At 37.9% G+C, this 23,489-nt stretch overlaps 1 protein-coding gene across 3 annotated transcripts in view; it reads right to left on the bottom strand.

The window, feature by feature from the left end:
• Positions 1 to 23,489, bottom strand: part of PTPRO (protein tyrosine phosphatase receptor type O) — a 229,889-nt gene that overhangs the window by 46,632 nt on the left and 159,768 nt on the right. For all 3 annotated transcript variants that reach the window (XM_036909013.2, XM_036909009.2, XM_036908994.2), the window contains exons 7-12: positions 22,569 to 22,765; positions 17,251 to 17,371; positions 16,723 to 16,916; positions 15,661 to 15,772; positions 12,101 to 12,252; positions 10,800 to 10,920 (exon numbers count right to left, since the gene is read on the bottom strand). In XM_036909013.2, the coding sequence (XP_036764908.2) occupies positions 10,800 to 10,920; positions 12,101 to 12,252; positions 15,661 to 15,772; positions 16,723 to 16,916; positions 17,251 to 17,371; positions 22,569 to 22,765 (897 nt within the window). The remainder of the gene's footprint in view (positions 1 to 10,799; positions 10,921 to 12,100; positions 12,253 to 15,660; positions 15,773 to 16,722; positions 16,917 to 17,250; positions 17,372 to 22,568; positions 22,766 to 23,489) is intronic.

Raw genomic sequence — 23,489 nt, 5'->3', positions numbered from 1 at the left:
CCGGTCTCTCACTGACCCTCGTATGGGCAGTGCTCTGTCTCGGCTCACAGATTTCCCCTCAGTGTAGTCTTTCTTCTACTCTGATCGTTGTAAAGTCAGAAAAAAGTCTTACCTCCTGATAACTCCCTCTTGATCTTCCCCTTCTCTGTCTCCTAATTGATCCATGTAAATAAAGTCCTGATTCTTTATTACTAGGTCCTACTAGATTTTTTAAGAACAGAGGACATGTGTTATAATTTATTTTTTCTTCACCTTGAACTAGCCAACTGTAAGTACTCAATACACCTTACCTACTGACTGATTTAAACATAAGATCATTAGCCAGAGGTTTTAGAATTTAAGCATCAGGCAAGACCAGAGTGGAATTTTGATGTTCTCTGCTTTCTTCTAGTGTTCATGTTGGTAAAATCATCAGTTTCTAGTGGCAGAGTAAGAGACTGTCATGAATTAGAAGTGTTCTCAGTGGTCCAGGGGATATAACTTGAATGCTAGAGAAGAGTTTCTTTTGGTCTGGCCCAGAATGTGGACCTGGGAGGTAAGTAGGATCCTCAGAAAAATCTCCGAAGGATCTGGGATCTCTAACAGCCAAGTAACCGATTTTCCTTTTCAGGTGGCATATGGGACAATATATTATTCCCAGGTCGTGTACCCATTATCCCTGCATCCTTTTTAGAAAGACCTGTGCATATCAGCTCTGCAGGTCAATGAGTAATACCAAAATCATCTGCTTGAGGACTGTTTAGGAATTTTTTGATAGGTTTATTCCCCTAGATATACTGGGAGAAATTTTACTGTGCTGTTTTAAAGGAAATAGAGTTATGGCAATATTTCATAAGTGGAGTTGTAATTGGATTGGGAGAGCTTATAATTAAATTTCACTACTCGAGACAACATCTGCCCCAGGGAATATATTGAAGTGTTAGGATTTTATTGCCCAACACAGTAGTTATTAGCCACATGTAGCTACTGAGTCCAAGTTAAGAGATACTGCAAGAGTAAAATACAGACTGGATTTGGAAGATGTAGCAGGAAAAAAGAATAAAAATATCTCTTTAACAATCTTTATATTGGTTAAATATTAGAACAATACTACTTTGAATATATTCATTTAAATAAGGTGTATTAAGCTCAATTCCACCTATTTCTTTTTTGTTATTTTGTAATGTGGATACTAAAAAATTTAAAATTACATACGTAGCTCTCATTATATTTCAGTTGTATAGTCCTGGGTTGCAGCATCTTTCCTGTTTGAAAATTCTTGGCAGATGCTGGTTGGAGAGCCCGCTTCTACTGTCTATTCCCTCTCGTGGGAAGGCAGGGTGAGCTAGCTTCACATCCTGACATGGCTTAGATGATTCACGTTTCCAATCCTCAGGCTTAGGACTAAACATGGGTAATGGCTAATACTGTTTAGGCCATTTCGTATGATAGGGAGTACAGTGACCTGCAAAAGCCTTTTGATTGGTCTCTGTCTCTGTTATGGGATGAATTTCATTCCCCCAAATTCCTACGTAGAAGTCCTAACCCCCATTACCTAAATAATGTGACTGTAACTGGAGATTGGGGCTTTCAAGAGGTGATAAAGTTTAAAAGAGGACATTAGGCTAGGCCTTAATCCAATCCAACTGCTGTCCTTAATAGAAGAGGATATTTGGGCAAGCAAAGAGACACCAAGGGTGAATGGGTGCAAACGAAAGACTGTTTGAGGCCACAGCTGGAAGGCAGATGTCTGTAAGCCAGGGAGAGAGACCTCAGGAAAAACCAAACCTGCCTGTTGACACCTTGACCTTGGACTTCCAGCCTCCAGAACCATGAGAAAGAAAGTTTCTGTTAGTTAAACTGTCCAATCTGTGGTATTTTGTTATGGCAACCAAGCAAACTAATACAGTCTCTTATTATTCAAAATATCAGTTACGGTCTAGCTCATGAAGGGGAGGGGTAGGAAGACCTTGGTGTTGTTATGAAGAGTAAATGAGCTTGAAGGTAATGTACACAAAAACACTTTATGTAATGTAAAGAGCCATGTGGGTATTTGTCACAGAAGATCTCCTGGTTATCACTGTCTATCTCTCAAAAAGAACATTTTAAATCTTCAAAATTGTCCTGCTCCATAATGTCAGATTTCTTTTCGTTACCATAATTTCAGAGTCCATGATATTTGACATAGAAACTGATGGATATGGGGAAAGGAGACAGACATACTATTTTTACAAAAGGAGGTGTCCGTGCAGATGTAGATGCTTTCAATGCTGAGAGTTTTCTGACACTGTTGGGGGTGCACTCAGCTCTTTGACCCTCTCCTGTTCCTTCTCTTGTCCCCCCTTCAATGCCTCTCCTGTTTGAATTGGGAATCCAACCTAATTTGATGAGGAAATTGAGCACCGTGCCCAGAACATGGGCAGAATGGAAAGCTGTAAGGCTGACTCTACCATTCAATTTAGATTGGATTATGAGGGGCTCAAGCTGTTGCCTGGGACTCCCGGGGAAGAGAAGGTGACCTTGGGTGAAGCAGGACCTGCTGTCGAATTCTTAAGCTCTGCTCTGGCAGCAGATCTCTTCCCTTCCCACGGGATTCCAAATGGAGTCTCGTGTAATATTCAGCCTGGAAGCAGAATAGAACGTATTTATTGTGTGAGATCCATCTTTCTCTGACAGTTATTACATTGGTTCTTATTTTAATGTGACCCATAAATTCAACTGCCAATAGAATCATGTTAATGAGGCCAAAATTATGTCCATAAAGGCCAACTAGTTTCATTCTGTTTATACTTTATACTTCTGAACTTGGTGGGTTATTTTACAAATGTGTGGCATTTGATGATAAGGGGAATCCAATACAAAAACATTGTGAGAAATGATCGACATGGCAAAATTGATTTTCAAACCTAGCCATACTGACAACAATTTGCTCGGTCTTCTTTATAGACAAAGCATGGTCTTTAACACCTACATTACAGCTGTTAAATCTGTAGATTTTAAATCTACTTTTATTTTCCTCAACTCAGGCAAGGCTATCTTAAGCAATGTTAAGTTTTTATTCAACTTGGCCAAATAAAACATCTGTGACTTAAGCATTGTAAGCTGTATAAATCACGCTCAACTCATTAAAAAAATAATCTGCAGAAGAAAACACCTTTTAAAAGAAAAGAAAGAGGTAGAAAAATTATTCATGGTGAGTTAAGATTGATATGCAATGAAATTATGAGGAAAATTTATATTAAACACTAGGAACCTATGTTAGACCTAATGTTTATTAGTCCCATTCTCTTGTCAATTTAGAGAGATTTTTTTGATAAGTAATTAAGTCATCTTTCTATGTCGACAGATAGTAACTGCACAGTGGGAGTAAGGATTTAATAAGGTGTGTAACTGTTGAACTGCTGTGTTGTATATTTGAAACTAATACAAGAGTCTATATCAACTGTACATCAATGAAAAAAGAAATTAAGTCAACAATTTTTAAAAATTAAAAAAGGTAAGGTGTTTTAAAACAACACTGGGAAATTTTTTAAAAATTCAGGCAAATATTTAGTATTAAATTATAATTAGGCTGTTTTCATATATAACATGTAAAATTCTCTCAGGAATTAGAAATACCTGTCATTTCCATTGCAGTTCAAATAAATTCTTTATGGCTTAATGATAGCAGGTGTAATATCCCCTTCTGTGACTCACTGGGTGTACTTATGGTCAGTAATTACTAGCTCAAGTAACTTTTCAAGATGTAGAGTTTTTTAGAGAAGGCTCTCATTTAACTTTACGTAATTTCAAAACAAAATATCTGACTTCCTCCTTTCTTGGTTCCAGGAATATGTGTTAGCATTTGTATTTAGTTAGGAGTTATGTATTACACAATTCTTAGGAAAAGATCACTACTGTTACTGTATCATGAGCCTGTTGCCTTTACTTTGAACTTAGCCATTAACTAACTTCTAAGGCTGGAAGGAACATTATAGATCACTCAGTCCAGACCCTCGTTTTATAGATGAAGCAACTGAAATCCAGGGCTCCTGACCACTTTTCTGATGTAATGCCATTTGTGAGGCCAAGACCTGGGATCCACACCTCTGCACCCTTGTTAAGGGTCTTTCCTACACCTTGCTTCCTGCCTAAAAACATGGGGTCGTCCATTCTTTTCCATATGTCTGGGGATGATGAGGCCTCCTAAAAAGTCCCTCTGTCCAGAAGACCAACTGCCCCGGGGTGGGCACTTGCTTGTGTATTTAAACCAGCGCCAGACATCAGAGTCACTGCCCAGTTTGGTCCATCCTCCAGATTCTTCCAGTATATTGAAGAGAAACCTACAAAACATGCAAGTCACTTTATGGTGGGCAGGAGAAATGCCTTTAAGGAAGTGCTAAAGTTCTGCGGCCTGCCTGTGGCTAGGAGCTGCCAGATTGCAGTGAAACTGAGAGGCTGCAACGAGAAATGGAACACGTGTGCTGACGAGAGGTGTCGGTTAGTCTCAGGCGCTGGGAGGGAGCCAAGGAGCAGGGACGTGCCTGGCAGCCTGACCCAGAACACAGGGCTTGCAAGGGGCTGCTGGCCATGCAGACTCTACGAGAGGAGGAGCAGGGCAATCACAGTCCTGCAGACCTACAGACAGGCATGTGCTTACAAGAAGTCCATAGGAAACACCTGCCACAAGGGGGTACCCCATTAGTCCCCATATGTTCCATCATTGTGCATCTTACCGCAGATTCACCCAGGTCAAGGCCACTGGGTCCTGTCTCCTCTGGCCCAGTCGAGGACATTGCTCGAACAAGGCTCATCTCTGTCCTGCATCGTCAGTGTTCCCTGCTCTGTTGAAGCATTCCAATTAGCCCGTCGACAAGCTGTTCCCACCCATGGAAGGAAGGGAGGAAGGGAGGGTGGGAGGGAGGAAGGGAGAGAGGAAAGAACTCCTTCCTTTCCTGACTTTTTCTCTCCATGACCTGTGTCAACGTTTGAAATCCTTATATTGATGTTTATCATCTCTTCCTCCACTAGAATGAGGGTAGACATTTTTGTCAGATTTGTTCATTTTTGTAACCTCAGCACCTAGATTGGTATGTAGCATAAATACTAAATAAATATTTGTTGACTAAGAGATGAATTAGTTTCTAAAAAGTATGAGACCTTAATTATTTTATTGGCTTCTTTCTAACTGAATGGCAGCCAATAAACGATAAACAGATGACAGATAAGTAGACAGACAGACAGAATGTATGTATACACTTTCTTTCCTTTCTCATTTCTTCCTGCCTTCCATCCATTCATTCGTCCATCTTCCTTTCATTTTCTCTGTGCTACATTGACTCAATTTATTCACATTCTTATTGAAATAATTTTTTTTTCTTTTTTTGGTGGGGATAAGGGAGATAAGTCAGTCACTTACGAGGAAAATTCAAGAAAAGGGTATGGGTGGTTCGGGAGAATACTTTAGATTTCATCACACTATGACTCATGACACTTACTTCACTTCTTACCAAAAATAAGGACTGCATGTATCTAAGCACCCATTTCCAAAATAATAATCTCAGTGACTTAATTTTCTCAACTGGGAATGAGACCATGGAGGCCAGTACCACATAATAGCTGGGCTTTTATAAAGTCAGAGATTACATTTCACCAAGATGTATGTAATCATTTATAATCTACTGAAATATTACTAGAGAGAAAACAGATTCTAATATCCCCCAAATTCCTAAATTCTGAAAGTAATACTCTTTCTTGACTACAATCAAATAATGTTTTAAAGATTTCTGATCTACTTAACTTTCACGACTGAGATTAAGAAAATCAAGCCAATGTTATTCATACTCCAATTCCAAAACAGGAACAGAGAGTCACACGAATGGGTGTGTGACTCCTCTTTGCTTTGTCAAATGCGTCAATAGAAAAATGAAGTTTTTGGAAAAAAAAATACACTCCAAATCCAGGAAAACATAAGTAGCAGGTGGGTAAAACCACTGGATCACTGTTTTGAGAACCAGGCACAACGATGTGCTAAGTGGTTCAAATTTCTCTAAGTTCCAGCTTGCTCAAATGAGGACATGGCATTAAATTAGCTCCAAACCTCTCCCAGCACGAAAGTTGTCTGATACTTTGAACCTGCCTGAACACATCTGTGGTCAGGATAAAGCAGAAGTTTGACAATGGTGGTGTATATATTCGGCTCGTTGGCTTTCTCTGACCTCGTTGGCTATACAGAATCTCTACATGCTGGAATAGTTCTTCTAGGCAGACCTAGGGCTTCTCTTCTCTATTTCTGCTTAACTATTTGGTGATCTCATCCAAACACTCCAAAATTTATACCTCCAGCCCAGAATTCTCCCCTGATCTCCAGACACATGTCCCTGTACTTGACAACCACTTGGATATCTTCTCAAATTTTTTTATGTTCAAGGAAGAATCTTTGATTCTCACCCTACCCCAAATTTACTCCTCCTCTACTTTTCCAGTCTTTTCAGTCTCAGTAAATTGCACCACCATCTACCCTGGGTACTCAAGAGCAAAGCCTAGGAGTCATTCTTAATTTCCTTTTCTCTTAGTTCCTATTTTCACCCCATCAGAAAGTCCTATGAATGACATGTCCAAAATAGTTCCTGAATTCTGTCCCCTGGTCTCCACCTCCATTCCTACCACTTCAAAGTTACCAGCATTTCCCAAAGGACTTACTTGAATTAGAATGCTATTTTTCAAGCTAAAAGAAGTGGTCCCTTAATTGGTCTTGCTGCCTTCATTGATAGCCAATAATTTTTCCTCCCTTGAGCAACCAGTGGGATTATTTTAAATATGTCAGATTATCTACTTTTAATTCTCTAAGTGAATTCTCATTGCACTCAAAATAAATTCTCAAATCCATGCCTAACAAATCCTGTATAATCTGTCTTCTGCTTAGTCTCTCTGCCTAGCATGCTCTCTCCCAACCTTTTCATGATTAATCCCTTCTTTTTAATTGGGATCTCTTCTCATTGCTTCCTCAGAGAAAGCTTTCACCACGTATTCACTCTCTACCTGTTTTGTGCTCTGCATAGCCCTTTGCCATCTCCCTCTTCACTAGATCATAAGCTCCTTCTGATTAGAAAGTGAACATAGCCCTTTGGGTTCCTTACTACAAGTAGCCTGGCATCCGGGCAGTGCTTAACAAGATTCTCAGTATATTTTTGTTAAATGAATTAATGAATGGATATTCCATTACCACAGATCAATTTTGTGATATGTTCAACACTTGTAATTCCTATTTCTTTTCCTTTTTTCTCTTTCTTCCTTCCTTCTCTTCTTTTTTTTTTTTTCTCCCCACGTGGGTGTTTCCCTGATATAAACTTATCAAATCCTGCTAAAATTGGCCTGGAGTTCCAAATAGATTCACCAGGACTGTAAGTTAGGATGGTTGCTGGTTAAATCCACAGTTGCATAATGGCAGGCCAGTAAGTTCTGGTAAAATGACATGTCTTAGTGCAGATTTCATTACATTTGTATTGACTGCCAAAGGGAGCTGTGGTCACATACCACCAAGGTACCATGAAAATGCTGGCACCCTAAAATTCTTAATGGTATGATTGGCTCAATGCCCTGTAAATGGCACCACTCTTGGCACTATTGGTACATGTCTTCTTGTAGATGTTTATTAACGACATCATTAATTGAAAATTCTTGGCAACTGTTTTGAGGGTTCTTTACCCTTTAGCCTGCCACCTTGGATTAATTTATATTATCCTGGATTCATTGATAGCCTGGTTTCTTTCCATAGATGTAGATCCAGACCTCCACGGCAGCAAGTAAAAGCATCCAAAGTGGCCTCCGTCAGAGAGAAAGTGGACTAAGAGATAGACCAACCAGTTCTGGTCCTACTTGAACAATGCCATTCTGGATCAAGCAAACCCTGTAAACCTTTATGGCAAAATTGTACTTTTCTGTAAAGTGGAATCAATATGACTTCTATGTATACTGAATGAATGCTGAAAAAACACATAAAATGACTAGAATGAACATTTCATGAAAAAAATTGCCATTCAATTATTACTAAAGAAAAATGTTATTTCATGTCTCTGAAAGGTCATTATTTAGTTAAATATTAACTGAAATACTATTTTCAATTCTGAGGTCTGTAGCTTCAACTTGATTCAGTATCTAATGAGCATCTACAGAAGAAGGCAGGGTATTGTGTGTTATGGAAAATTGAAAGAGCTTATAAAACACAATAATGTAACTAGTAGGATTGAAAATAGACTTTTGGACAAATGGATAAAAAGTAAGGTTATTTAGATTTCAGGAAAAATAAGGCTGAGTTCAGGCATAATATGCACAGGTTGTCTAGTTTTCAGAGTAACAAGATAGAGACAATATTTCATCTGCTATTAAGATAGCAACAAGGAAAAGCTTAATGATTTCAAAGGTTAGGATTTACTAGAAATAATTTCTATGGGAACTTACCTTCCCTTCTTGAAAAATTTAAAGGAACTTTCTAAACTTGTTTAACTAGTCCTCTCGGTTACAGGGAGACATGGAGTCTCAAACTGTGATGAATTTGGTTTCACTCATACTTCTGCGTAGCGTGAGTACAATTGTACTAGCTCATGACTTTAACCCACACTCCTGATCATGTATCATTCATTAGGTCACATAATTTAACACTATAGCATGAAATAGGACCACTGAATGCTATTCTGGCAAAAGCCTCCTCTGAATTTATACTTTAAGGGCGACTAACAAATCAGATGGGTTGGAGAAACCAGCTAGGACCCAAGAAACACTTACAGCTCCCTGGAATAATGAAGCTTGGGAAAAGAAAGTCGTGGGGAACATGAGCACAATCACAAACATGAGCAGTAATTCTAGCAACCTGGAAACAAATATTGAGCTGATCTTTATAGCCACTGAGGACATCAGAAATAATGGTTAGAATTGATAGGCAGGCAATTTTTGTCTTCATAGAAAGATCACGCAACATTGGGAGCTGGTGATCTCCACATTCCTAGAACTGAAGTGTACAGACTGCTAGAAAGAGGTGCAGATTGTCTGCAGTGAATGAGATCGCTCACTACTGGTGATTCTCAACGGGAGCAGTACCGCCCCCTTGAGGGTCTTCGAAAATTTGCAGTAATGTTTTTTATTGTCACAACGGAGGTTATTAACTGTATTTCTGTGGCCAGGGCACAGAAATGCTCGATGTTCCACAAAAATCAAGAAACCTTCAAACAATAAAATTGTCTTAAGTCCTACATACTACATGCCTTTCTAAGTCATACCAGAATAAATCCACTATAAACATAATTGCAAGTACTTTACCATGTATTAATATCGGAAATTTTTTTCAAGAAGTAAAATAATTTAGAAGAAAGTTATCATTAAGAAGGATACTGAATTGGAATTAAGATGTTATTTAAAAACTCAATAGTTTATTTATTCCACTGATACTGTCTGTTTAACCTGTTAAGAAATCCCAGCTACCTATTTCATTTTAAGGGGGGGCAAGAATTTAGTTTTTCCTGTGGCAATATGAGACAAAAAATATTTAAGAATTTGCATCTTATACAGTCAATTATTGAGAGATGCAGCTATTGGGTAAACTAAGGAAAGACTGTTTTGTGTCATTTTGGATTTTCTAAGAGTTTTCTGAAGTAGCCAGCAGTGCTACTCAGGGTATTTAAGCTGCTAATACAACACCCTGGATCATTCTCTATTTATGGCTGCACATATGAACAAATATAATACCAGTGATGATTTGAAACTTTTATGAACAGACCCAGACACTGAGTATAAATCAGCAAGCATCTGAAACAACCATATCACTAAGTTACATTAAGTATTTTAAGTTACATTAAGTATTTTGAAAATATTTGTATTGCCATTCTATATCTTTTTCATTTTCAAAATCTAAAAATGAGATCTCTGCTGTGAAAATTACATATTGAAATGCATTTATTTTCAGGTTGCCACTCTTACACTGATATTATCCTACAGCTTTTCACCAATCCAGTCTCTTTGGCCTGCAGCCGGTTATAGAATATGACCTCTGAGGTCCCTTTGAGTATCAGAAACTACATGCATACCTCACTACATGGTAGATTGTTGATTGGAGATGTGCCTTCTGTTTCACAGTGTCACTTCCTAGTTGTATATCACAATATAAGGAATTATTTTGATGCTACACTACATAATAAGTTCTAGCTCATTTGCAAGAATATCATACTTCCCTCCTTTTCCTTCATCTGCAGCTTGTTATTTTTTCTGGCATGTTATCTCTACTTTATTTCCCCTTTCTCTCATCATATGCCAACACATCTAATCTCTTATTACTTATCCTAATTCTAAGTTTTATTCTGGCATCCACCTGTACTTACGTTGCTCAGTTATGTATAATTAACTAATATGAATTTATCCATTCCTTCATTTATTTTTATACTTCTTGTATGGAAAAAAACTACTAAACTTTTACTTTTTGTAAACTCAAGCTTCTTTATGTGTAGTCATCTGGCAATTGCATTATGACTTTTAGAAGAGCTGTCCGAACACATACATAGGGGATCCATATTATTTTGTTATACATTTTTTTCTTTTATTTTGATTTTGTATTATGGTTAGGACATTATGCCAACTTAGAAAATTCAGTATGTGGATTATTTTATCTATGGATTTCAATTTTAAGTAGTATAAATGTCCATTTTTGTGCTTACACAAAAGAGCCAGCCATTTTTCTTTTATTTTATTGAGTTAGATGACCATGGTAAATCAAGTGATGCAAACACAAGTTCTCCCAACAGGATTATTTGTACACACACGCACACACACACGCACATACACATGTGTCTTACCTAGTTTGACAAGGTGGAGCGTAGAGGTATTACTTCCTCTCTCCGTGCAAGCTGTTACCGAGAGGTTGTAGATATCTCCTGGGGGCAGGTTGAGAATTGCAGTCATGACATTGCGTGTTACCTGCAAGATCACAAAAACTGATAGTTTAAAGTTCTAAGGAACTTGAATGAGATTACCACTCTAAATAACTACAGGGCTATAGCAGACATTCCCTCTCTGTTCTGGGCTGCAGTCCCAGTTGATTACAACCTTACAGATATGTTATTTCCTCTGAAAATGATGTAAATTCCTTAACTGAGCCAAATACAAGGTAGCTCTAAACAAGCCTAATACATATCAGAACATCACTGCTTTTAATTTCCTTATTTGGAATAGGTATTACTCTGGTATTTTTCCTCATATTCACAGCAAATTTTAGAAAAGGCCATTGCTTGGTTGCTACTGATTTGTACATTGCTCAGCCCTAGTTGAGAAGCTCAGAAGAAACATAGCCATTGCTGTAGACACCTGGCTTCTTAACTGAAGACTTTATTTCCTAGGCCCCCCTAGAGCTAGAGGGGTCCATGTGACTAATTCTGAAGAACAGATTGTAAGTAGAAGCTACCTGGGCAATTTATAATTCTGTTCCTATCCTGTTAGGGCCAGGCCTTCACGTCCTCTCCTTTCCCCTTTTTGCAGGCTAGAGCATGGATGTGATAATTAAGAAAGTTCACCCACGCAGATGAAGACTACACATAGTGGTAGATGGAGCAAAAATATAGAAAGAATCTGGACCCCCTGAATGATCCCTTACAGCAGAGGTACCCTGTTAGTCCTGGGCTAGCATGAGAGAAACATAAACAGATTTTCTTTAAACCGCTATCTTGTGTATTACAGTAGTTTAGTCCATAGCTTAACTAACACAATATCAAAAAGCTTAATAAATCAGGAGAAAATAAATCAGTATTTCCACCATACCCAAATATTTAAGTGGTGATGATAGACATAGAAAATACTAAAATAAATTCACTGTGGTTTTCTTAAAAATGTTTGATATCCTGAAGAAAAAGCTCAAGTCATAACTTTAAATATAAATGAAACCAATAGTTATAACTATTATGGCTCACTGTCAAAGATTAAAAGGCAAGCTCTATGATAGGAGGAATTTAATTTTTGTTCACTGTCCTATCTACAGAACCTCAAAACAGTGCCAACTGGCATGCATTTGTTTAATGTCTCGATAAATGCTTGTTTGATCATTTTCAATAGTTTATGCAAATAAATATTCAGATGGCCAATATTGGGATTCAAAGAAACATACACTCTTTTTAATTTTCTTCTTTCCTTCTGCAACAACCATCCAGTGTAGCATTCTAGAATGGGAGAGGTCAGTCGTGTCATCCCCATATGTCCAACTGATATATAACAGAGTGTTTGAATATTCCACAGAAGTGATTTCTGGAGCCACTGGGGCTATAGAGAGGAAAGAGGCACATTTTTGTATAAGAGACTAATAATAATCGAAGTACTTATCAATAGAGCACAAAATCTCTTATAGAAATAATTTGGAGAATTAAAATTCATGCCATGTGATGGTCCTGGGGACGTCTGGATATCTCAGTAACAGCGAAGGTCGGTGGTACCAGGTGAGTACTTGTTTCTAGGCACCCTGCCTTGTATGGCTGAGACACAAGGCAGTCAGACCCCTATGTTCCTGAGGATATCAGGGACTTTTATACAAAATTCACAGTTCTAAGATTCCTGAAATGTTAGCTTGATTGGGTATGCTTGTTGCATCAATAAATTAATAGCTTTAGGCATTGGTGAGTTTATTTTCCAAGCAGTACTCAAAACTTTGGGGTCCTAGAAAAAGTAAATCTTTTTCATTGTGGTACAGCAAAGATGTTTATAGAAATAAAGGAGAGTAGGATTCATGATTAGAGGGACAGAAAATAAATGTCATTTCCATAAAATAACAAAGCAATATCATTAATAGTATCTTTGCAGAAGATGGGTTCTTAGTAAATGTTGCTGAAACAAACTCTAAAGAAGGAAGGGATTTTTTTCGTGCTACAAAGCTAACTTCTAACACTGAGTTTATTAATTTATTTTATATTTTTATGCATTTAAATTAAATGTTTTTTTCTAAATGAGAGTAGAGTTCATCGCAAGTTTTAGAATATATGAGCTCTGAAAACATATTTTAACTATTTTTTAAAGTAACTGACAATTCTGAAGATGTTAGGAAACATACACAGTGTAATTTAAATTCCACGTATCTTGGTTTGAAGACAGGCATTCCATTCCAAGATATAGCACACACCCAACCGAAATATTTGGGGAAGAATTTATATGAAACATAAAGATTCTTAAAAATATGCTACTAATACTCATAACAAACATTCACAATTAACTATGCTTTCAAAAACATTCACTGAAGAGATTTGTAACATACAGAGGAAAAAACACATTTCTGTCTCATGTGAAATAGGAATAACATTTCTATATGTTTGACAATAAAATCTTAACTATCAATAATGTATGTAGCAAGTAACACAAACACATATTTCAGAATATTCTAATAAAGGATAATAAGCTTTGTTTCTTTATAGTCTCTTCACATATGTTTATGTACTTCATTACATATAAGCACTATGCTTATATTTCTTCAAAGGATATTTTCTCGTGTTCTAATTCTAGTGAGGACAAGAAACATTTAAAATCACAAACCCAGAAGGGTACAGCTCCTCCTCACAAGTCCTTAGATTTTTATACTTTGTTGTTGCTTTAAAATCCATCGTATTGCTGAAAGGCCACAAGATGTCACTATTTGTTTATTAAACTTGGTACACTAGCTGAATTACTATGCCATGATACTTTGACTTGTACAGTAAATTGGCTAACAAAGACAATAAATAGACTTGAGGTCCTCATAAATCACAGCTAATTCAAATATTTTGTTCTATTTTCTTCATATCACACAATTTGGCATTTTAGATCACAACAGATAAAAAAAAGCTAAAATTTCAACTGGTTTTAAATATAAGTATAAAAATATCAGCTAACATATATATTTTAACAGATTTATATTATATAAATTAGTTCTCACACTCTCCTGTTAGGTGTTATTATGCCTATTTTGCAGATGTGAGAACTGAGGCCATCTGTGTCAATATGCTTAAATAAGACTGTGGACCGCCAGTGTCAGCATTACTTAGCGGTTTGTCCTGGGAAAAGATAAGAATTTTCCAAAGATCAATTTGTTTGAGACAATTGACTGCTCACTGGAGCAAGAACCTCACTTAAAAACCATACAACTATCCAGACTAGTTATGTCCTCCTAAACTGTTACATCAGAGTCATTTGCTCAACCAGTGAGCTCCCAGCTTTGAAAGGCACTACACCACTTGAGTCTAGAACTCTAAATCCTATTAATATTTCATTTATGAGGTCCCCCTTCTGAGACACTGCAGCATCTGACAGGTGGGGTTCTGCCTTACTGCAGCGAGTTCAACTACACTTAGCTTTGCTCTGCTTGGCAGTTGTTAGGCAATATTTTGAGTTCTAATGAGAAAAATGAAGTCCAGGATCATTAAGGTGATTTGTTCAAAGACCTATACAGCTAGAAATTATCAGAGCCAGTTCTGCTCAATCAGGTGCTCAGATGGGAAGTCTGAGCTTTTTCCAGACAGCTGCTCTGTTTGAGAAGGAAAGGTATTCTCAGAGAGTTAATCTCAATAAAGTTAAGCTGTATGAATTATTCATACAGTGAAGTTTAATTATAACTATGGGATTATTAATATAGTTAAAAACCTCATATAGTATTTGTCAAATAATTGCTGTTTTCTCCATTTTTTGGCATTTTTTTTTCACTTTCCTACTCAAATTTTGCTATTAACATCTCAAACAAAGGAAGCTCTAGACTTTGGCTTGTAAAGAAAGGCGATGTACTATGTAAATTGATTGTATAAGAATTCACATATGATTAATTTCGTTCCATCTTCTTTCACTGATAAATTTCAACAGAATAAAAATGTCCAGTGATGAAAATATTTTACCACCATTGTTCTTCATTTGAACATAGTTTTCACTTTTCTCATTATAACTCTAATTACAGCTTTGTAATCCAACCAAATTTTTTGAAAACTCTTAGTTCAAATAAAAGATAGTGTTTCTTTGATGAATTTCCTCTTTTTATTGCTCTTTGACCATATCTCTACTGTATGATTGTGGACGGCATAATAAAAGGCTCTGAGGATCTAACACTAACAATTTTAAGTACTTAAACTTAGTGCCACATATTTTGATAAGTAACTTACATGGGAAGTAATAATAGATAATAGATACTGTTATCATCCCCATTTTACACCAGAAAAGAAGACTGAGGCTTAGAGAAGCTCACTTGTGCAAGGTTACACGTCATGTGCAGCAGAGCCTTGTTCCAGCCCAGGTCTGCCTTCTTCCAAAGCCTATTTTAATTCCTGCAATGGGCAACACTGCAATCAGCTGCGACTTTAAAAATGGTTTAATTAATAAGGAAATGGAAGCAGTCCAGCAAATACAGTCACCAAATTGGTAAAATCGATGGCATGCAATGCAGAGCTGAAAACTCAGTCTGCCCTCTCTCTGTTCTCATCAGTTCCAAACAGGGTCACGTAACTCAAGGACAGTAACTCAGAATAAAAATGATATTTTAATTTTTAAAGACTATAATTTAAACACATGTTGGAATTTTAGAATCAAGCATATATTATCTTTTTTGACACGGAGGCTCAGTTCAGTGGTGGGGGAACGCCCAGCACTTTCTGGAGATGCCTCCCTTTAGAACAACTTCAACATAGTGTCCTCAGCCCAGGGGATCATTCCCCACGCACCACTCACCTGTTACAAAGCTTATGGTGGAACTGTCACAACAGCTCAATTCTGGGTCTCCCCACGTCACCATGGTAACTCGGAAGTTGTAGTACCACGCTGGCAACAGATTAGCTATCCGCTAAACAGAGCAAGGAGACAAAAGACTAAGGGGGAATATCATATTTTTCATATTTGATAAAAATAGTTATTTTTATTTGGTCACACACAAAAAAACCAGTAAGTAATTTTTGTTTTCCTTTCTGTGCCTTTCTGTATTTCCCAAATTTTCCATTAAGAAAAATTCTTTCTGGAATGGGAAGAAGTATAAATAAAATGATATTCAAACAGAATTTTTAAAAAGTGATGCATAGGCGTAGAGTCAAATATTTCCAATATTGTCTTCATTTTGCGGTTTCCTAAGTTATATTGCACAAGTGAAATAGTTTTCATTTGTAAGTAATTGTACATACAAGTCCCCCTTTTTCTGAGATGAATGACCTCTCATAACTCTGTATTCTCCGATTTGGGCCATAAGCATGCATCCTGGGTGGAGGGCAATTACCTTAGTCATCATCTGGGTAGAGGGCAAATGTGTATTTCATACCTGACCTGTAAGGTAACCTGCTCTTTTAAAATTATTCGTCTCAGAAAGAGCAATCTTTACCAGCTCTCTTGAAAAGCATCCTCTAACGGCTTGACATTGTAGGTATTTAACCAACTTGTAGATGTCAACAATAGTCATCATTAGTTAAAAGTGTCAACTAATTGTTGAATGACTAAAGGAACTTTCTTTGTGTTTTCCTCAGTATCAGAGAAAAACAATAAGCACTTGATGGCTTTACTAAAATGTGGATTAACAAATAACTCAATTAGGGTGAAAGCTACAATTACTGCTCTTCTCTCTCTCTCTCTGTAAAGCAAAAACACCCGAAAAGCAAAACCAAGTACAAAATCCTTGCAGGTAGCAAGCTACCTGTGTGTATTTACAACACGGCCTAATCTACAGGTAACTCTTTCCCGACACATTCGGTGCCTCGGGGCACGTCTGTTCCCACAGCAGAGTGTGAAAGCTGGTGAAGGAGACATTACCACGGATGCGGTTAAGGAGACAGTCGCTGCTATTTCATAGTAGGTTGTCCACTCTGATGTCATTGTTGCAGGGTTGAAATAAAACATTTCAACTACATATTTTCTGAACACTCCTAAGTAGGGTCTGGTCCAGCTCAGAACCACCGCTGTAGGACCCAAGGGATAGAGCATTAAATCCTTTATTCCGGTTGGAACTAAGAAGAAAGGGTGGGGGGTGGGGAGTGAAAAAGAAAGCCAAGAAGGAAGGTTTAATATATTAACAATGGCTTCAAACATCAATTTAATGACTAGTGTTTTCACTCTTCTGATACAATCATTGACGTTGAAACCTCTAGTTTTCTTTTTCCTGAGTAGCAGAGGATAAGAACATTTTCCAGGTACACGATTCTAGCTATTTATTACTCTGAAGGTAGAATATTGGGTGAACAAGTATGGGCCCCCCATATATGAGGATAATGACTCGGGCTTGGACGTTGCCCCCCTCTGAAGAGCACTCCGGAGAAGTTCTTCTTGCGGCTGGCAACTTACCAATAGCAAATGTCACGGGATCTGAAGGTGGTCCAATCAGAGGGCCTTTCCTTAGGTACATCACAACCTGGTACTGGGCTCCGGGAACCAGATTTTCAATAATAGATTTGCTTGAGTTCACCTTTAAGCCAAACACCCAATAAGATTTCTTTAGAGCTGGGCTTCTAGGATTTGACACAGAGGCTGAAATTGTCTTCAGGGATTCTCTGGAACCCCAGATACCATTGAAATCCGGAAGCCTTTACTCATGCTGTGGAAGGTCAGATTTCAGTTAGGATGATTTGCAGTTTATGTGAGCACTGAAGGGAACCCAGAACATTCCAATTCTGCGGCTGGATTTAATAAGCCCCGTGAACCGCTTTAGACCCATCAATGTCAACTGTAACTATGTACACTAGAGACACGTCAGCCTCTAACCATAATCAGATCAGCACTACCATAAGTGTCTGGCATCCTGAACTGTAGTGTCAGCTGAAAACAAAGATCAGGGCTGGGATGTCTAGTCTCTTGTCACATAGAAGAATATGATATCTAATTACAGAGATGGAAATGACTTTAGAGATTATCTAGTCCAAATCTCTCATTTAATAGATCAAGAAGGTAAGGTCGGAGAAAGGCCAAGGTCACAGATTTACATTTAGTGTTGGAACTGACAGCCAACTTTGTGACCTCTAATCCATGCTACCAGCAAGGCACAGGGCTAACTAAGCACTGAATTAGAGAGGTAAGCATTTTGCAAGGCTATGGTGAGCACATAAAATGTTGTAGAGAACATTTCTCATTTAGATGAGCTCTTCTTTATTGTTCTTTTTAAAGAAACTTTTTGTTATGTAACATATACCATCTGGAGAAAAACAGGACAGACAGGTGAATAAAGCATAGTTATTAAAGTTGAATGTTGGTGTGCATAGGATTGATGCTTTAACTAACAGGTTAAGAAGGGTGCTGTTCGCCCTTTAGTGCCTCTAATATGTAAGTCAGTCTTGCTTAGTGAGAAGAACACAGGTTTTCTATTTGGACTGCCTAAGATGAAATCCTGACTCTATCCTTTAAAAGCACAGGAATTTATTTATAATTTATTTATTTTATTTATAATTCTTCCTTGACTTCCTCATTGATAAACTGTAGATAATACAATTATATACCTCATAGAATTGTGAGGATGCTTAAACTGGAGCATCAATAAAGTTAACTCCTATTTGATCAATTTTTGGCCTCTAGGACCCACAACATGTAAAATTTTTGCAGAAAGGAGCACAAATCAATGAAGAACAATGTTGACATCTTACCTATAAGTTTTTTTTTTTTTTGTCTCTGCATGATTTTAAGAATAGATACAGTACTGGTGGTGTGATATGAATTTAAATATTTCCAATACTAGAAAGTGATTCCACATAGTTGAAATCGTGTAATTTAAATTGGTACAACATTGCTCTACCTGTAAGTAGGGGGAACAGCATATCAAAATTTATTTTCTAATGAATTGACCAAAATAAGATCAAATGGATTTAATAAATTAGCATTTCTACCCTTTCTTTCCTATTTTCATTCATAGCAGGATTTCTTGTCCATATTTTAGAATTGTCATTCTGCTGGAAGCCAGAAGGCCCTTGTCTGGCAGAGAATGTCCTGAAGAGACAAACTGAATAATTATGCACCACGAAGCAGTGAGGCTTTATTTCTTTAAAATACCTTTTAAGTGATAAAACTTCTAATGTTTATGGTAAAATATCATTCACACAGTAGAAGAGCAAATGAAGTAAATAGGGAGTCTTTCTATCCTCTTCCCACCATTTCCAGCCTTTTGGTGGGTGATCTTCCAGAGGCAGTAGTTGATTCTTATTAAAATGACCACTAGAAATCATAACCACTTAAGTATGCAGTCATATGAACCTAGAGGGTATCATGCTAAGTGAAGTAAGTCTAACAGAGAAAGATAGATGTATGAGCTCACTTATATTCAGATGCTAAAAAACAAAACAAATGAGTGAACAAACACAAAAAAGCAAAACCAAAATCATAGATACAGAGTACAGATGGGGCTGCCAGAAGGGAAGGGGTAGAGGGGGTGGGTGGATGGGTGAAGGGGGTCAAGAGGTACAAATTTCTCATTATAAAATAAATAAAGTCATGGGGATGTAATACATAGCATGGTGACTATAGTCAATAATATTATAAGCTCTGTGCATTGCATTAAGCATTAAGTCCCTTTATCTTTACTGTAGCCCTGTGAGACAGGATATGCTTCTTCCAGGACAGAGTAAGACATTAAGTCTTAGAGATGAGGAAAGTCATCTAGGGCCTCATAGTTGGTAACCATTAAAATCAGGTCTAAAACCCAAGTCTGTTTGATGCTGGAGTCTCTTGCTTTCAGTCACTACTCTTGACTCTGTCAAGATGGGCCCTGAAGGTGTCCCTCCTCTTGTGAGGCACGTGGAATACAAGCACTGGCCAGTAAGTCAGATGACTTGAGTCCTGGTCTCGGCTCTGATACTAACCAGTTGTGCGACTTGGGTCAAGTCCCTTAAGGATTCATTCTCTGGACTTTAAGCTTCACCACTTCTTTATTTGTAAAGCTAATTGATTGATTTGTTGTTTTCTCTGTTTTTGTCATTTAGTTATTATACATTCCTGTAAATTGTCACAAAAACACTTACGGACCAAAGAAGATCAAATATAAAAATAAATTATATGTATGTGTATTATATGATGTTTCTTAATTCTGAAATTTGTGATTTCAGAAACTGTGAGAAAGTGTTAAAAGCACGTTACTTTGAAGAATTGACCAGGTTCTTTATGTAACACTGATTGAACACTAAGTTTATGTTCAACATATATGTATTAATGGATAGTACTAAAATGGTTGTTAGGGATACATCACAAAAGTCCCTTTCCCACGAACCTTTGCATATAAACATATACATGAAACAATAACCAGACATGAAAACTATACACATGATGAGGAAAAATTCAAATCAGTGGATACAATGTGCCTACATGGGAGGCCAGACTCAGCTTCATGAACTCCAGGTTCAAATAAAATCTGTTATATTTCTAGCATCTTATACAACACCCACCTAGCACCCAGAAATCAATGGAGTTGTAGTGAAGAGTAGGGGCCCTGGCAGTGAATCTGATGGATGATCTAGGTGATGTGTAAAACAATTATGGGAGAGTGAAACTGTGAAATAGGGAAACATTTATTAATTGTTAATACAGTAGGCATAGTAAGGGATTAACAGCAATAACCAAAAATACAATAGAACAATGGTAACAATATACTATCATAAAGTTATGTAAGAGAAGTGGTCCTTCTCTCAAAACATCTTATTATACTGTACTCACGCTTCACCTTGTGATGATGTGAGATGATAAAATGCCTGTGTGTTGAGATGAAGTGAGGCAAGTGACATAGCATTAGGCTGCTACTGACCTTCTGACCATATATCAGAAGGATAATGTTTCCCAACTGCAGCTGATCAAAGCTTGGAAAGTGAAACCGTGGAAAAGGGGGAACTACTGCGTATGTTTGGCTTTAGAATCACTCTCATTTCTGAGCCACAGTTTGAATTTTCTATTGAATCACAGTAACAATGAATACAGAACTAAATATTATTTTTCTTTCTGGATAATGGGTTGCTTTAGGAAATAAGCCCAAGTCACACTGGTCTTGGTGAAAACATCTGGTTAATTGATTAATGGCCACATGATATAGGCCAGTTTTTGTGACCTCTTGAGCTGATATTTCCTCATCTGAAAGTGTGTGTGTGTGTGTGTGTGTGTGTGTGTGTGTGTGTTTAGTGTGGGAAATGGACGATGGTGGTGCAGTAATGACACAATCCTCAAAGTGTTCGTGTGGTTATGAGTTCACACCCAACACTCCACCCCTCATTTTAAATACCGGTCTCCTTCTCTATAATCCTTATGTTCAGTTTCAGTTTTGCACGGTAAGAACCCATTGCCCAAGTGTACTTAGGCCTTTTCTGGCTCATTCATAATTCACATCTACCTATACCTTAGCCTTTGGCTTCTATGCAGAAGTTACCTAAGTTCACATTAGATTGAGTAAGGAAGAAATGTACCTTGGAGCAGTCAAGTTCTAAGTCATGTTCTGTAAGAGAAGCATATTTTTCCGTCAATGTGAAGAGTCAGTCACTTTGGTACACACAGGCCAGGAAGCTAATAGGTTGCACAGTGAGCCGGGATCATCGGCTAATCAGGTTAGCGCATTTACTCCTTACTGTGATTCAAGTCAAGGGGAGGCCTCATTGAATAAGGGTTCATCTCAGCCTTTAAGACTTTCTAGGACTCAAAGGCCACAATTCCTGAATTCATGTTATCAATATAAAGTTTCTCACTCTGAATGTCACTAAATGCCTAATCATCGTGGGACAAATGGCAGCTTCCCAAACAACTTTGATAAACATTTTTTGAATATTCTATTCCAGAATACTCCCTGCAAATTGATCATTTATTTTTTTTTTTACCATTATGGAAGTAAATATTGTGTTTGTAAGATGCCAAGAATCGATACATTTGATGTTATGAAAATAAAAAACCAAGTTTTAGGAGAACAGGACTGAGCTCCCAGTTTCCTGTATTCAGAGTATCCAAGATCAAGGTCTTACTTATCCTTCAAAACTCCTCAGTTGTGATTAGTGAAGGGGGAGTTTTTTACTTTAGTGCTTCTCTTTTTTGAATTATTTTTCCAGTAAGCATGCATTATTCTTATAGTTAAAACAACAAGGAGAATAATGGAAAAAACATAAAACAAGCTAACAAAAAAATGTCTCCCCAACCTTCTGCTTGGTTGTGTCCTCCCCTGGGAGAAGTTCTCTGGCCAGTTTCCCAGCCCTCTTGCCCTAATACGTATTAACTCATGCCTGGCAGCTTCTTTCTGGGAACTCATACGGCCTCTCCATCCATCATTTTACTTTTATCCATGGCCTTGTTTCACACTCTGCAGTAATGATATGTTCACTTCTCCACTGTCTCACTAAATTTAAAATCTGCAAGAGCAGGTTGTATTAAAATTATTTAGACCCCCAACATCGATCCTGGTACTAGCACATTGTAGGTGCTCACTAAGTTCTCTTGAATGAGGAATGAAAGTTAAGATGGGAGTCCCAAAGGAGAAGAGGAAGATGATGTAACAGAAGAGCCACGGCCCTCATCGCCTGACTCCTGTCCTGGCTCCTGGCTGCACTGTTCCCAGTGCACCTGGGGGACGTCAGTCATGCTTCCTGCCAAGGCCTCCTGGCATTGCCTGTGAGCTGGGTGGCAGGTGAGTGGGCATGCCCGCAGTTCCCTCCCTTTACCTGAATGCAATACTGCTTTTCTAGCCTCTGGCTCTCCTTCTGTTTCTGGCAGGTGAGGGACACCACAGACACGATGGTTCCGTTGTAGTTCTCTTGGGAGGAAGTCCAGGACATCAAGGCAGTGGTTGAGCTTAAAACATGGACGCTCACGTGCTGGGGCTTCTCGGTCAGTTCTTCAATCCACTCTCCTGAAGGACCTGAATGTTTCAAATCAGAGAACAAGGCAGGTTTCATGCTGAGCTGACAGAGATGAAAGATTCTAGTTTTAAAAATCATGTTGTTTTCTTTTGCCTTTACGTAGATATTCAGAGTAAGACCGGCAGCCAGCCTGACAGGTCTTTATATCCTCTGCCTAGTTACAGTATCCAGGCAGGACCTCATTGTGGACCTGAATGGCAGCAGCAGAGACAGAAATAAAATGAGTTCTAGCAAGAGACAAGCTCCACACCAATTGTTCTGTGCATCTGAGATCATTCTGGTAAATTCTTCACTGGACAGAATGTACTTGTCTTTTAAAAGAGTGGGTATAGCAGTGGGGCATTTCACCAGTGTTTATAGTTCCTTTGTTGCTAGGATCTTTGGTTTCTAGAAATAATTACTTCGACTTGAATTAGCCTCTGCTATAATCATGTGGAAGAATTTTAAATTTGGTAACAGCAGGATCAAAGAGGCAAGGTGTGACTCTATCAGAGAAGAAATAGCAACAGGCTGGCTCAATTAAAGAAGCTGGCTAAAACCTAGATGAGAATTTGAGGGAGACGGTGGGTTCTTCATTAGAAAATGTCTCTAGAGAGCTGCTCACCATTAGCTCTATTCTCTTAGGTTTCCAAGTGGTTATTAACACAGTGCCTGACACACAGGAAGGACTCAAGTAATGTTAAGGTCATTATTATCTACAAAAAATTCTGGTGGAATGCAAAT

This window comes from Manis pentadactyla, chromosome 14 (genome assembly GCF_030020395.1).
Source record: "Manis pentadactyla isolate mManPen7 chromosome 14, mManPen7.hap1, whole genome shotgun sequence".
Lineage (NCBI taxonomy): Eukaryota > Metazoa > Chordata > Mammalia > Pholidota > Manidae > Manis > Manis pentadactyla.
This window is presented reverse-complemented; position numbering and strand designations above follow the sequence as displayed.